General features: G+C 40.1%; 1 protein-coding gene across 4 annotated transcripts in view; it reads left to right on the plus strand.

Annotated features, from left to right (window-relative positions):
- Window positions 1-1045: 1045 nt before the first annotated feature.
- Window positions 1046-14382, plus strand: part of MOSPD2 (motile sperm domain containing 2) — a 55455-nt gene continuing 42118 nt past the window's right edge. For all 4 annotated transcript variants that reach the window (XM_080652600.1, XM_080652598.1, XM_080652599.1 and 1 more), the window contains exons 1-2: window positions 1046-1190; window positions 1352-1421. In XM_080652600.1, the coding sequence (XP_080508726.1) occupies window positions 1182-1190; window positions 1352-1421 (79 nt within the window). In that variant the 5' untranslated portion in view covers window positions 1046-1181. The remainder of the gene's footprint in view (window positions 1191-1351; window positions 1422-14382) is intronic.

Genomic DNA, 14382 nt, shown 5'->3' on the forward strand with positions numbered 1-14382 from the left:
GCAGGTCCCCTCCCAGCTGTGACAACAAAAAACGCCTCCAGTCAGGCAGGGGTGGTTGAGCATCCACCTATGAAGTAGGAGGTCATGCTTAGATTCTGTCAGGGCACATGCCTGGGTTGCTGGCTGGATCCCCAATATGGGGCGTGCAGAAGGCAGCTGATCAATGATTTTCTCTCTCCCTCTCCCTCTCTGAAATCAATAAAAATATTTTTTAAAAAAACAACGCCTCCAAGACACTTCCAGTTGTCCCTGGGAGGCAAAATTTTCCCCCCTTGTTTTGAGAACAATCATCTTAATAAACTATACAATTTACATCTCTTCACTTTATGTTTCAAAGATTTCAATGATATATTTGTTAAGTGCCAAGTAAGAAAGATGTTGCAGGGGTGGAGAAACTTCCAAGTGAAATATCCCCAAATAGAGCAAGCACTTAAAATCTAGTTATCCTTCCACAGGATGATGCACATCCAAGGGATGGTGGACACAGGCCCGGGGACGCCCGCTTTCTCCCTGCTCTCCCGCAAATACGACAAGGAAGCACCCCCAGCCCCGCCGCCCCCTCCAGGAAGGTCGGGTAAGGAAACACTCACAGGCCCTACCTCAGCGCCCGGGGACCCTGCAGCCTATAGTCCCCAAGTTCCCGAGGTTCCACCCACGCACACACTTCCGGAGGCTCCAAACCTCCCGCCCGCGCGTTGCATCTTGGGAGGGCTGGACTGGAGGCAGCCTTCAGCTCTGAGGAGGTGGAGCCAGCTGAGCCGGCTGGGAGCTGGTTGCCGAGGGAGGCGGAGGGGGCGGAGGAGGCGGGGCCTCCGGGGAACATTGTGAAAGCGGAATAGTAGGCGGAGCTTGCTCGGGCGGAGTTCTTGGGGGGAGGGGGGGAGCGCCTTCTGTCCAAGGCTGGCGGGGGTGGGTCCGCAGTGCAGGGACGCAGGGGGCGGGGCGCGACAAAGAAGCGAATGGTAGGCAAGGTTTAGGACATGGTCCCGCCTCCAGACTTGGGCGGCCGTATTGGATTGGGCAGCGCAGCTACACCTCCGCCCGCCTTCCGGTGTCACGCGACCGCCTCCACCTCCCGCCCTTCCCTCTCTACCTCCAGGCCGGCCCGCGGGTGCGGAGATACTGGGACGGCAGCGGTGGAAGTGAGGACGGAGACGGCCATCACGTCTACGCCCGCGACCATGGCCGAGGTGAGAAGCTGAGCGCACCGCAGCGCTGCCTGCCTCCTCCTGGGACCCGGAATCCTCTGAGCTCAGGGTGAAGGCGGGGGGGACGCTCCCAGGTGCAGGTAGGCTGAGCCAAGGGGAAGCGGGATGGTGCGCTTGCTTAGCGTCTCTTGTCTCCCTTCCAGTGTCACGCCCAGAATAAAGCCAAGCTCATCTCTGAGACCCGAAGAAGGTTCGAAGCCGAGTATGTGACAGGTGGGTACCGCGTTCTCGGTGTTGAGGCAGGTGTGCAGTGAGCATCCCCAGCTTTGCTGCTGGAGTGTTTGCGGGTGTCTCTGTGGGAAGTGTTAGGGACCATTTCGACCCTCACGGGGAAGGTGCCCTGCACGTTTCCAAGGTTTTCCTCTCCTTAACATGGCATGCACACTGCTCCAATGGGGCGGCTGATGCGTCCATTGCTTGCTATAGGGTTAATGTAAGTTGGAAATCAGTGTATCTAGCATCACAAGTTTATGGAACTTGCAGGACACTTTCCACGTCCACGGCACTGGTGACACTGTCCAGTCCCTGGTTCCTCTGCTGATTACTTCACCAGCAGCAATCGTGAAAATGACCCTGGAAACTGCCATAATCCTATTCACGTGTGCTTAGGTGGGGATCCAAATTCCTTGGATAGTTTGTTTAATTCCAGGTCATACAACTAACCCAGCATGCTACCAGCTGCGTAAGCTCTCCAGTGCTGGAATAGGTTCTCATCTTTTCATCTCACACTGTACCTAGCAAAGTACCTGAGCGTCCAGAATTGATTTATTGCTTGAACATTCTATGCCCATATGTCGCAGATACTTGAGTTGTCCAGTTAAAACCTATGATTTAATCCTTGTAATTTTAAAAGCATGCAGGAAAATTTGTTATAAACATGATATAATATTCTAATACTAATCCTGCCACTTGATAAGTTTACTTGTCTTTTCTGAGCCCACTTAATAGGTAATTGTCTTTTCTGTTTCCATTGCTGTAAAATGGAAATAATTGGGTTAGGAGTATTAAATAAAAAGCATATATCACATATTCGCATAACCAATGGACACAGGCACTGGGGCGTTGGGGGCTTGCCTGGGGTGGGAATGGCTGGGTGGGAGGTCAATTGGGGAAAAAGAACACATATGTAAAACTTTAGACAATAAAAACATAATTTTAAAAAAGCATGTATCAAACTGTCTAGCATAGGGTTAGCATAAAGTAGTCTGTCAATGAATATTTTGCCTCGATATTCATTTCGGTTACTGTGAAAGGAGTTATGCTTACACATCTTGACTTTAGTGCTAAGAAGAGGTTCCCTGCAACTATAGACTGCCCTAGATTATGTCAGTTGATGACCTAGAACAAAAAAGGAATCTGTTCCCCCACCCCCACCCCCCAAAAAAACCTGGTCAGGATATATTTTAATCCCTTCTCATCTTAAACTTTGCACCAGAGAGTTGCAAAAGCACCTGATTCACCTTGAGTCCAGAGATCTCATTTCTAATCACATAGCTGGTTCCAGTAAAGAAATAATTCTAAAATTTCTTTCTATAGAAATGAGACTTTTATGGCTACATAGTTCATAATATTTTAAGAAGTAACATAAAACTTGACCTAGTGTCTCCACAGTAGTTATTTACTTGCCCCCAATGTACTCATAGGAATGTAGCAATAGACAAGATCTCAAAGGTCATCTTGCTCCAACCTTCTATTTGTAAAATGAAGAAAGTAAAGTTAGAGTAAGTGACTTGCTCAAAATCTCTAGTGTTAGTGGCTAGGCCAGGGCAGGTGCTCAGATCTTTGCATTTCACTATAGTAATCTTTTGGCCACACCATCCTGTCGAATTAAATCATGTCACTCCCAGCTTGAAACCCTTCAGTACCTTCCTACTTTGTTTAGAATAAAAATCCTCATTCTTTATGGTGGCCTCAGTACAAAGGCCATGCATGCCCTAGGTCTTACCCACCCCTCCATCCTCCTCTGTTCCCACTCTTCTTGCTTAGTACAGATTTCTTCACTGCCCGCAGTAGGAAATGTATTATACATTGCAATCCAGTACATGTGCACACACAAAACTGAAGCAAAAATTTGTTAAAGAATGCTTATTCTGAACACCTGTAACTCCCTGATGCAGTGACCCACAAAATTGTTATCACAACTTACAAACATACCCCACAGTTTGAAAAACATGACCAGCCACACTGCTTCTTTTATGCTCTTCAAACAAACTGAGTCTGTTTCTATCTGGAAACCTTTCTACTTCTTTATGCCTGGAAGGCTCTTGCCCAGGTAGTGTGCGTGGCTAGGTCTTTATTTTCTTTTCCATCTTGGTTGAAATGTATCTGAGTGGCCTGTGGTGATTATTGAATAGCCTCCCTGTCTTGTTTATTTCATCTCCTTTGCAGGTCTTACCATAACCTATAATTATCTTGTTCATTTGTTTACTTGCTTATTGTTCAGTCCCTCCAGTAGAATGTATATAGGTCTGGGGCAACCTGTGGGCATTGAGGGCAAGGCCATACTAACCTTTGTATACCTAGCACAGTTCTCAATACATATTCATTGAATGAATGGATATGGAGCAATGCTTAAATATATACTTGGAGAGATTGGTCCAAGGCAGTGTTAAGAGCTGTCCTAACCAGCTTCCCTCCCCCACCAAAATCTGGCAAAGAGCAGCCCTCACAATATGTCTGATGAAGACAGCGTTGTTTCTAAGTAAAGCCCTGTGTGCTATTAAATATAGGGAGGGTTTGTCCTTAAATATACACGCTTAGGTATGTGTGAACTCATGGGTGGGTTATCTGCACAGACTTTGTAAATATTAATTTAATTAATGTAAAGATTTTCATGGAAAAGAAAATAACCTTTGAAGACTTTCTCCCCTTAAAGTTTCAGGTGTTTAGAACATCCACTTTCCTTTTTCCTGTTTTATTTCACCCTTTCTGTTGTCATTTCAGAAGAGGCTTAAGGCAGATTTAAGCAACACAGTGTTTTTTCTAAAGGAAAATATTATCTGCAAGTATATCATTTTAAGCACTGGCTGTACTCCAGAAACTCTTTGGAGGTAGATTTTTGGGAATTCAAAGCGCATTTTTGTTTCCATAGAAATGAAGTTACCAATTATGGATAGATTTGTAGCTGGCAAAAGAATGAAATACAAGTCCATTATTGTTTTATTCATTAATAACCCATTTTTTTTATCATTGTTTCTGCGATAAATTCCATGCTGAGTTTCAAATGAGTAACATTTCCTGTTCTCTCTTCCTTCTTGTGGCCAAAGCGAAAGACTAATCCATTGTGACAATAATTTATTCAGTTCCTCAAATGCTCAGTATGTGTTTAATGCTGCGAAACAGTGTGTCAGTATTAGAGAAAGAGCTGAAGAAGGATAGAGCCCCTTCTCGCACTCCTAGAATCTAGTAGGAGCATTAAAACAGAACTAACAGCTAAAGTTAAGACAAATTGTAGAAAGAGTGCTATAGTCATTTCTGTAGGAGTCAAACAAGGAAAAATCGCATCTAGTTGGGGTGGCTAAGCTAGCAAAGTTAGGAAAAATTTCACAGAAAAAAGTGTTTCTCATGGACTTTTAAAGATAGTGGCACTTGGCCAGGTGGAGAATGCGATCCAGGCAGAGAATGTGAGCTAAGTTGCTGAAGTGAGAAGGCATGAGGGCATGTTCAGGAAGCCAGAGAGAGTCCATTTGGAGGAGTCTGGGGAGGGTAAGCTAAGAACAATAGTGTAGAGAACCTTGGACACCTAAGTGATGCCTTTGTGCTGGGTGAGTTTGGAGAGCTATTGACGGTTTTGTGGGCTTTGTTATTTTAGGTTTGTTTTCTGCCTTTACAAGTATAAGAATTCATTAAAACGAATTTGGATACCAAAAACAACTGAGGAATCCCCCATAAGCTCATCATGCAGAGATAGCTCTAACAATAGAAGCATTCTTTCCTATCTATTTTTCTGTACATAAAAAAAAAATAGTTAAAAAACCGTTCTGTGGCCCTAACCGGTTTGGCTCAGTGGATAGAGCATCGGCCTGCGGACTCAAGGGTCCCAGGTTCGATTCCGGTCAAGGGCATATACCTTGGTTGCGGGCACATACCTAGTGGGAAGTGTGCAGGAGGCAGCTGATCGATGTTTCTCTCTCATCGATGTTTCTAACTCTATCTCTCTCCCTTCCTCTCTGTAAAAAATCAATAAAATATTTAAAAAACAAACAAAAAAAACCGTTCTGTGTGTAATTTTGTGTTGCATTTCTTACTGACATGATTTTCTTTCCCCAGATATATAAAATCAGCAACATTTTATATTATCAATATTCATTTCTATAAATTAAAGATAATTTTCTTACTCTTTAAGTTAGTATTGGACATTTCTTAATACAATTTTTTGTACAGTAGTTCAGATTATTTCCTTACGACTCATGTCTAAAAGTAGAATTCTGATTATTATAGTGTATTTTTAAGATACTTCATTTCATGTCTGCTAAACTTTACTCAATGGAAGTTTCACCAAGATTCATTCCCAACAGCCCGTAAAAAAGTTAGTTTCACCATAGCCTTACCCATATTTAGTGTCATCATTTCTTAACTTATGGTTCTGTTTTAGTTTGCATTTGATTACTAGTGAGATTAAACTTTTTTATTACTATGGCTTTATAATTGGTTTGGAGTTTTCTTGTTTATGTCAGTTTTACTTTTTTTCTATTTTTTGAATGTATTCAAAATTACCCATTCCTTTGTGGTTGCTTCCATTGCTATTAAGTTAAATAATTTTCTCTCATCCAATAAATTTTTCTAGTCTTTTAATTTTTGTTTTGTCTTGGTTTATTATTTTTTAAATTTCGAAATGTCTCATAAGGGCAAAATGTGTAAAGCATGAATAAAATAAACACTCGTGTACTCACCACTCAGCAATAAAACTTGCTATGTATCCCATCCCTGATCATCCTGCATTTGTCCTTTATCCCTTCCTGTGCACCCTCTAGGCAGCTGCTTGTGCTGCATTTGGTCTTACTCATTCTCTTGCTTTTCATTAGCTTTACCACCTATAACGTATTCTTCACCAGTACTTTATTAAGTTTACTTCTTCTTGAACTTTAAATAAAAGCTGAGTATATTTTTTCATGGCTTGCTTCTGTTGCTCAAGAGTCATTCATCTTGGCTAATAGAACCATACTGTCATTTATTCCTTTTTATATCTGCGTAGTAGTTCATGCGATGAATATACCAGTTGATGGATTTGGGGTTATTTCTAGGTTTTGCTATTATGTACAATGCTGCTGTGAACATTCTCATGGTTATGTGGTGCTTGGACTTTCTCTAAGGCAGTCATTCTGAAAGTTGGTCCAGCAATTGTAGTTCCCTGAGACCACTTTAAGGTGTTTGAGAGGTCAATACTATTTTCATAACACTAAAGCATCATTTTCCTTTTTCATTGTCATTCTCTCACAAGCAGACGGTGGTGTTTTGTAGAGGTTACATATGATGATGTCATTGCTCTGACACCTGATAGAATGAGTGCTTATGTGTTCTCATGTATAAAATTTTTCTCGACTTTAATACCTATTATAGTAACTACCAATAAATATAACCCATATAAACAAAAAGACTCTTTGGGGTCCTCAGTTATTTTTAAGAGTGTAAAAGGGGGCCTGAGACCAAAAATCTTGAGAACTGCTGCTCTAGAATTTGTACCCAACAATGAAATGGGTGGGTCATAGAATAGGCACATGTTCAACTTTACCAGGTTATGCCAAACTATTCCCCAGATTGTACCAGTTTTATTTTAATCAGCAGTATTGAGTGTCCTCGTTTTTCCATAGCCTAAAATTTGCCATTGTTATTTTTTCCCCATCTGATGGGGATGTTGGAATATGTCATTGTGGTTTTAATTTGCATTTTTGAGTACCAGTCAGATTGAGCATTTCTTCAAATCTCTATGGGCCATTTGGTTTCCGCTTCTGTGAAAATCACTTCTTGCTCTTGGTGATTTGTTCCTCCATGTAAATTATAGAATTAGCTTATCATGTTTCAGGATTTTATTGGGATTTAGAGTGGAATTGTGTTAAATCAGAAGATCAATTGTGGGAGACTTGACATTATCATGGCTCAAACTTCCAATCCAATAACCTGGTATATCTTCCTATCTGCTAAAGTCTTTCTTGTTGAAAGATTTATAATTTTCTCGATAAAGGTGAACCCATTTTATATGTACACATATAATACCTTAATAAAAATTTGAAAAAAAAAAAAAAAAGGTGAACCCATTTTGTTAAATTTATTCCCAGGTTTACATGTTTTTGTAATTTTTTTGGAAAATATTTTTATTTATGTATATATATGTATATATATGTGTGTGTGTGTGTGTGTGTGTGTGTGTGTGTGTGTATTTCTTTATTGATTTCAGAGAGGAAGGGAGAACGAGAGAGATAGAAACATCAATAATGAGAGAGAATCACTGATAGGCTGCCTCCTGCATGCCCCTCATTGGGGATCGAGCCCGCAACTTAGGCATGTGCCCTTGGCCGGAATTGAACCTGGGACTCTTCAGTCCGCAGGCTGACGCTCTATCCACTGAGCCAAGCCGGCTAGGGCATATTTTTATTTTTGTTGTTTAAATGGTGTCCTCTAAGAATTTATTTTCTAAATGATTGTTGCTGGTTTGTAGAAAGTGCATTTGGGTTTTTTTGCATTAATATTGAACTCAGAAACCTTATTAACTCATCTTAGTATTGATAGTTTATCTCTAGATTAGTTTAGAATTTCTGCATATACTAGTACAATAATATCATCTTGAAATAATGACAGTTTCCTTCCTAACTTTCTAATTCTTCAAATGCGGTTATTTACACTGACTGGAGCCTTTAGTATTGAGTAAAAACAATGATAAAAGCCTACTTGTCTTATTCCTGATCTTAGAAAGATGGCTCCAAACATGTCACCATGAAGCATAGTCTCTGTAGAGATCCTTTATCAAAGTAAAGATATTTCCTTCTAGTCCTGGTTTATTAGTTTGGGTTTTTGGTGGTTGATTTGTTTTGTTACCATCATGACCGATGGTTGAATTTTACTGAATGCATTTTGGTCATCTACTGAACACATTAATCGCATCTGGTATTTTTCTTTTAATAGTGTGGTACATTTTATTAGTCAGATTTTTAAAACATATCGGTGGAATCAGTTAACTAATACTTTATTTAGGAGTGTTGAATCTGTTTTCACAAATTGGCCTGTAATTTTCCTTTCTTGTACTTTTCTGTGCCTTTTTGACATCAAATTATGCAGTGGGGGCATGAAAAGGGGAATGGAGAAAACATTCTCTCTCCAGCAGGAAGCAGGAAGGAGGGAAACAAGCAACCTAGTAACTAGAAAATACAGTGAAACAGCAGAAATAATCCAACCTTTATTGATAGTTACCACAAATATGAACAAATATATACTTGTTATCAGAGCAGATTTTTTAAATCTTAATTGCATGCTGCCTATAATAGACTACTTTAAAAGAAATTAATGTAGAAAAGTTGAAATAAAGAGATGGAAAATATATATGTATATATAAAACAAATATTAATCAGAGTAATCCTATGTAATCTGTACTTTCATTAGACAAAATGCTATTTAGGGTAAAATACATATAAAAAGGGATACTACTAGAGATAAAAGGAATCAAAAAAGGTATAACAGTTAGGAACAGCATACAAAGTATCTAACGATACAGCCTTAAAATACATAAAGCAAAAGATCCCAGAATTATAAGGGAAACTCAAGAAATCCACAAAAATATTGAATGGTTTTGACAAACCTCTTTCAGAAATACTGAGAACAAGCAAGCAAGAAATCCCTAAGATTTTAGATTTTAACACCCCAGAACAAAGTTGATGATAAGTATATATGTATGTGTGAGTGTACAGACTCTCCTATCCAGCAAATAGAGAATATATTCTTTTGAATATATATTTTTTGATTTGGAACTTTTAAACACTCACCACATATTAAGTCATAAAGAAAGTCTCAGAAATTCCAGAGCAGCTTGATCATACAGACCATGTTCGCACACCATTAAGAAACCGTTAGAAGTCACAATAAACAGGTACTTAAAAACAAATCAAATGCTAGGATACTGAAATAACACACCTCTGAATAACCCATAGGTTAACATCTTCCTAACAAAGTTTGTAATTCTTCTGCTAAATAACCTGTGGGCTATTGAGGATATCACAATGGAAATTACAAAATACTTAAAACTGAGCAACCATAAATTATCTTATGTGCATTAATAAAAAACAAGGCCCAAATAAAAATCAGCTAAAGATTCAATTCAAAGAGCTACAAAGTGACCAAAAGGTAATACAGAGAAAGCAGAAGGAAGGAAATAAGAGTAGTCATGGCATAGGGAAAAAGGATAATAGATATAATAAAATGATTTTTTAAAGAACTAGTAAAATAAAATGATTGATTACAAAGAAAAGGAGAAGGCAAAGAATACACTAGGAATAAGAGCAGATATAAATATACACACACACACACACACATATATACATATACATATATATATATATATATATATATATATATATATATATATATATAAAACATACATATGCATAATATGCAAATAGACTGGACAGCGGAACGACCAGTCGCTGTGATGCTCACTGACCACCAAGGGGCAGATGCTCAATGCAGGAGTTGCTCCCAACCCGCAGGCTCCGATCACCCGATGGGGAATGGGGAACCGGGAGTGCATGGCAGCAGATGCAGGCAGCGCCAAGCCAAGGCAGGTGCAAGCGAGTGGGGCCCTGATCGCCCTACCGGTTGCCCCCCACACAGAGGGTGACCAGCAGTGGGGGGTGGGGCCAGCAAGCAGGCGGGAACGGCCAGCCTCTCCATCTCTCCACCCGCCCAGCTCGCAGGCTCTGATTGCCCGATGGGGAACGGGGAACCGGGGGTGGGTGGCAGCAGATGTGGGTGGCAGGGGCGAGGCCAGCTGCCGGCAGCCAGGGAAGATCAGCCCTGATCGCAGGCCAGGCCTAGGGACCCTACCCATGCACGAATTTCATGTGCTGGGCCTCTAAAATATATATATATATCTCCTATATAATGAAAGCCTAATATGCTGTGTCTGGTCGTCCGTTCAACCAATCAAAGCGTAATATGCTAATGACATGCTAAGGCTGCTCAACCACTCACTATGATGTGCACTGACCAGCAGGGGGCAGATGCCTTGACCGGTAGGTTAGCTTGCTGCTGGGGTCCAGCCAATCGGGACTGAGTGAGATGGGCCGGACATGCCTTGGATCCCTCCCACGGTCACTCCCCGGCTGGCCAACTTCCCATGTCCCTCCCCAGCCTTGATCGTGCACCGGTGGGGTCCCTGAGCCTGGCCTGCACCCTCTCACAATCCAGGACCCCTCAAGATATTGGAGAGCCGGTTTCGGCCTGATCCTGCAGGCCAGGCCAAGAGACCCCACTAGTGCACGAATTCGTGCACTGGGCCTCTAGTATATAACAGAGATTTTTAAAATAAGAGAATAATTATGTTAAGTGAAATAAGCCAGGCAATGAAAAAAAAATACCACATGATCTCACTCATTTATGGAAAATAAAGACCATTATAACCTGATGAACAAAGATAGATACAGAGGCAGTAAAGCACCGAACAGACTGTCAAATTACAGCGGGAAGGCTGGGGAGTGTTGGGGAGGGGGGAAAGAGATCAACCAAAGGACTTGTATGCATGCATATAAGCATACCAATGGACACAAGACACTGGGGGTGTGGGATGAGGGCATGTGACGGGGTAGGAGAGGCTGGGGGAAGGTCATTGCGGAAAAAAAGGAGATATATGTACTATATGTAACACTTTAAACAATAAAAAAAATAAAATGGGCTAATTTTAAAAAAAGAGAATAATACAATGCCCAGCATTATCACATTAAGTTATTAAACTTAGATTAAATGTAAAACTTTTTGGAGAAAGAAAGACCACCAAAATTGTCTCTGAGAAGTCAAAAGCCTAAATAGATCAGTGACTATTAAAGAAATTCAGTTTGTAGTCATAGATCTCTATGATTCTCACCACCCGCCACCATGAAGTTATCCACATACACATAAGGTGCAGGCAGTTTTGTTAGTCCCAGGAATGCAGACATGATTCATAGTCAGAAAATGCAGCAGAGAATCTTATCACATTACCATCATGCTTCTCAATGAAATGTTTGAATAGATACAGTTCAGCAATCAAAGAAGATCAACATTGAAAAGTGTCTTTCATCTCTTGTGCCTTTTCTCCCCTCTTTAGATAACCATATTTGTTTCTTTTTCATTTTTCTATATTTGTTTAAGCCAAGACAAACATAGTATATTCATTAACAAAATTAATGAGGAAAATGTTTATTTCAATACAGAGAAACCAAACTGGCTTTAATTCAACTTTATGAAAAGCAAACAAACAAAACATTTGGAAAACTTTAAGTGTATCTTCTAAAAGCCTACAGTAAATGTCATGTTTAATTGTGAAACTTCTACATAATTCCCATAAAATCAGGGAAAAGACTTGATCTCCACTATCTATAATAATAAAAGCATAATATGCTAATTAGACTGGACAGCTGAAGGACCTTCTGGACATCATTACAGACGTCCTTCCGGAGGAAGCTGAAGCAGCAGGGGCCAAGGCAGAGGTGGTTAGGGGCAATCAGGCAGGCAGGCGAGCAGTTAGGGGCAATCAGGCAGGTAGGCAGAGTAGTTAGGGACGATCAGGCAGGCAGGCGAGTGGTTAGGGGCGATCAGGCAGGCAGAGGGGTTAGTGGTGATGAGGCAGGCAGGTGAGTGGTTAGAGGCGATGAGGCAGGCAGGCAGAGTGGTTAGGCAGGTATGGAGGCAAGCGGTTAGGAACCAGTGGTCCCAGATTGCAAGGTTTATGTCCAACTGCTGGTTTAGGCCCAATCCCGCAGGCCTAAACTGGCAGTTGGACATCCCCTGAGGGGTCCCAGATGACGAGGGTGCAGGCTGGGCTGAGGGACCGCCCCCCTCTATGCACGAATTTTGTGCACTGGCTCTCTAGTTATTTTATAATTCTACAGTGTATAAAATGACCTAGTTATCAATATGGCAAGAAAAATAGATGTGAGGTTTGCCAATCTATCGTTATTGTTTTATGATAGCAACACAAAAATCTCTAAATTGTAATAATCTAATGGAAGAAATGTATGACATTTTCTTTTATGGAAAAATTATAAACTATTAACATTGAAAGACCTGTACAGATCAGTAGACAGATGTGTCATCTAAGATATATCTCTTACATATCCACATATGAATCCATCTGGCTCCTCAGCCCAAATCAAAGCTAGTGGTCATTGTAGTCTTCATTATCAGCATTTTCAGTCTTTTTAAGTCAATTTTATTTTAGAAACCCCCTAATGAAGCAGTAAATTTATTAATACTTGACCCTTGAGTATGTGTTTTCTAATGTTCTCTGTAATAAAATCGGGAAGGATGCATCAAACACTTCTACATGCTTGAGTTGGCAGCTAAATTAGTCACTTTTTTATAGACCACCACTTTTATTTGAAAGAACAACTGGCAAGTAAATTGGTTATTCTGACTTGGATATTGGGCAGAAATTTTCTTGAAAATGAATGAAATCAGCCTGTAATTTCAAGGAAAACACTTCATTGGTCCAGTGCAGCGGGCTGTCCAGAAACCAAAATGGATGGTGCTTCTTCAGGGGACAGGTACTCCCAGGGGCTCTCTTGTTACTAAACAGCATAAAGTGTTTTATATCCAACTCATGTTTATAAATTATAATTCAGGAAAAGTTTCGTTTTGAATAGTGTTAGATTTTCAAATAACAGAGCTAAAAATATTTTTTAAGGTTTACCTACTGAAGAACCATTCATTGGGTAGATCAATCAGAAAAATAGAGCCCAGATATTGAAAGCCATTTCCAAGGTAACACTCTAAATATGCATGATTTATGGCCAAATCTTGTATTCTATAGTGCTTTAAACTTTCAAGTACTTTCATATATACATTTTCATCTGATCCTCAAGCAACCCTGTGAGTACATAAAGTAGCTTAAAGATAAGAAAACTGAGACTCAAAGAAGATAATTCTCTGAATGCACTTTGTATTTTCCTGCCCTTTAAGCTATTATCTCTGTGGGTCTGACATAAGTCCCAGAAAATGGAGGATATAGAATCTATGAAACCTGGCAACTAATAGATGCAAAAATAAAATGAAGATGAAGGAGCCAGAGAATTTTCTGAAACTTCTTGTTTGGGCTCTGGGAGGGTACCATTAACCGAGAAAATAAAAATAGAAAAGGAATAGATTGTGTCAAACAAATGTTTCGTGAAGGCCTTTTCATCAGCACTACTATAATCTGCTTTGGGGGATTTTTAGAATCAATAGACAATGCTGTTACGGTCTCTATATGAGAAGATATGGCATGCATGCCAGTAACTGACTCAAGGGGAAAAGTGTTAAGTGCCCTAAAGCCTCAGTTCAAGTCCTGAGCTGTTCACAGGTGGGAAGGAATGACTTGTGGGCTCTGGGAAATTTTCATGGAAGAGGAACCATTTGAAAGGAGTCTTGCAGAATGGTAGAATTTGTTCATAGGTGGTTGTATGGAGACCAAGAAATTTCAGGTACAGAAAAATAAAAGGATATGGAAGTAGGAATATCAGATATACAGGTTGGTAGGTTCATAGCATGTTTGTAAACAGATAATGAGAAATTATTGAAAACAATTATTCCCAGGAAATGTTAACTGCTGCTTAATGGTCAGTTTTCCATTTTGTATTTAGTTAATTTTTTTAAAAGACACTTGCCAAACATGTCTTAAGTACAACTTAGTTCTTTATATTTCATTGACTAAGGTAAGGATTTCAAGTTCAGGTAACATAATTGATCTTCCCAGACATTGGTTTATAGTTTTAGAGAGTGTTGTGCAAAATATTTTACTATGGTATTATTTTTTTAAATCTTTGGTGGTTTGTTTAAAGTAAACCTACAGTCTTTAGATAACTTTATTGTCTTCACACTTAGAAATTAATTAATCCTTTAAGTAGCATTTTCATCTGAACTATATCCCTGTTCTATCTTCAAATAGCTTAGCTTTCTCTTCCGGCTCTTTCTATTCCTTTGGCATTAGTGTTTGTTATTATTCATTGCAGAATCT

Source organism: Plecotus auritus (assembly GCF_963455305.1).
Source record: "Plecotus auritus genome assembly, chromosome: X".
Lineage (NCBI taxonomy): Eukaryota > Metazoa > Chordata > Mammalia > Chiroptera > Vespertilionidae > Plecotus > Plecotus auritus.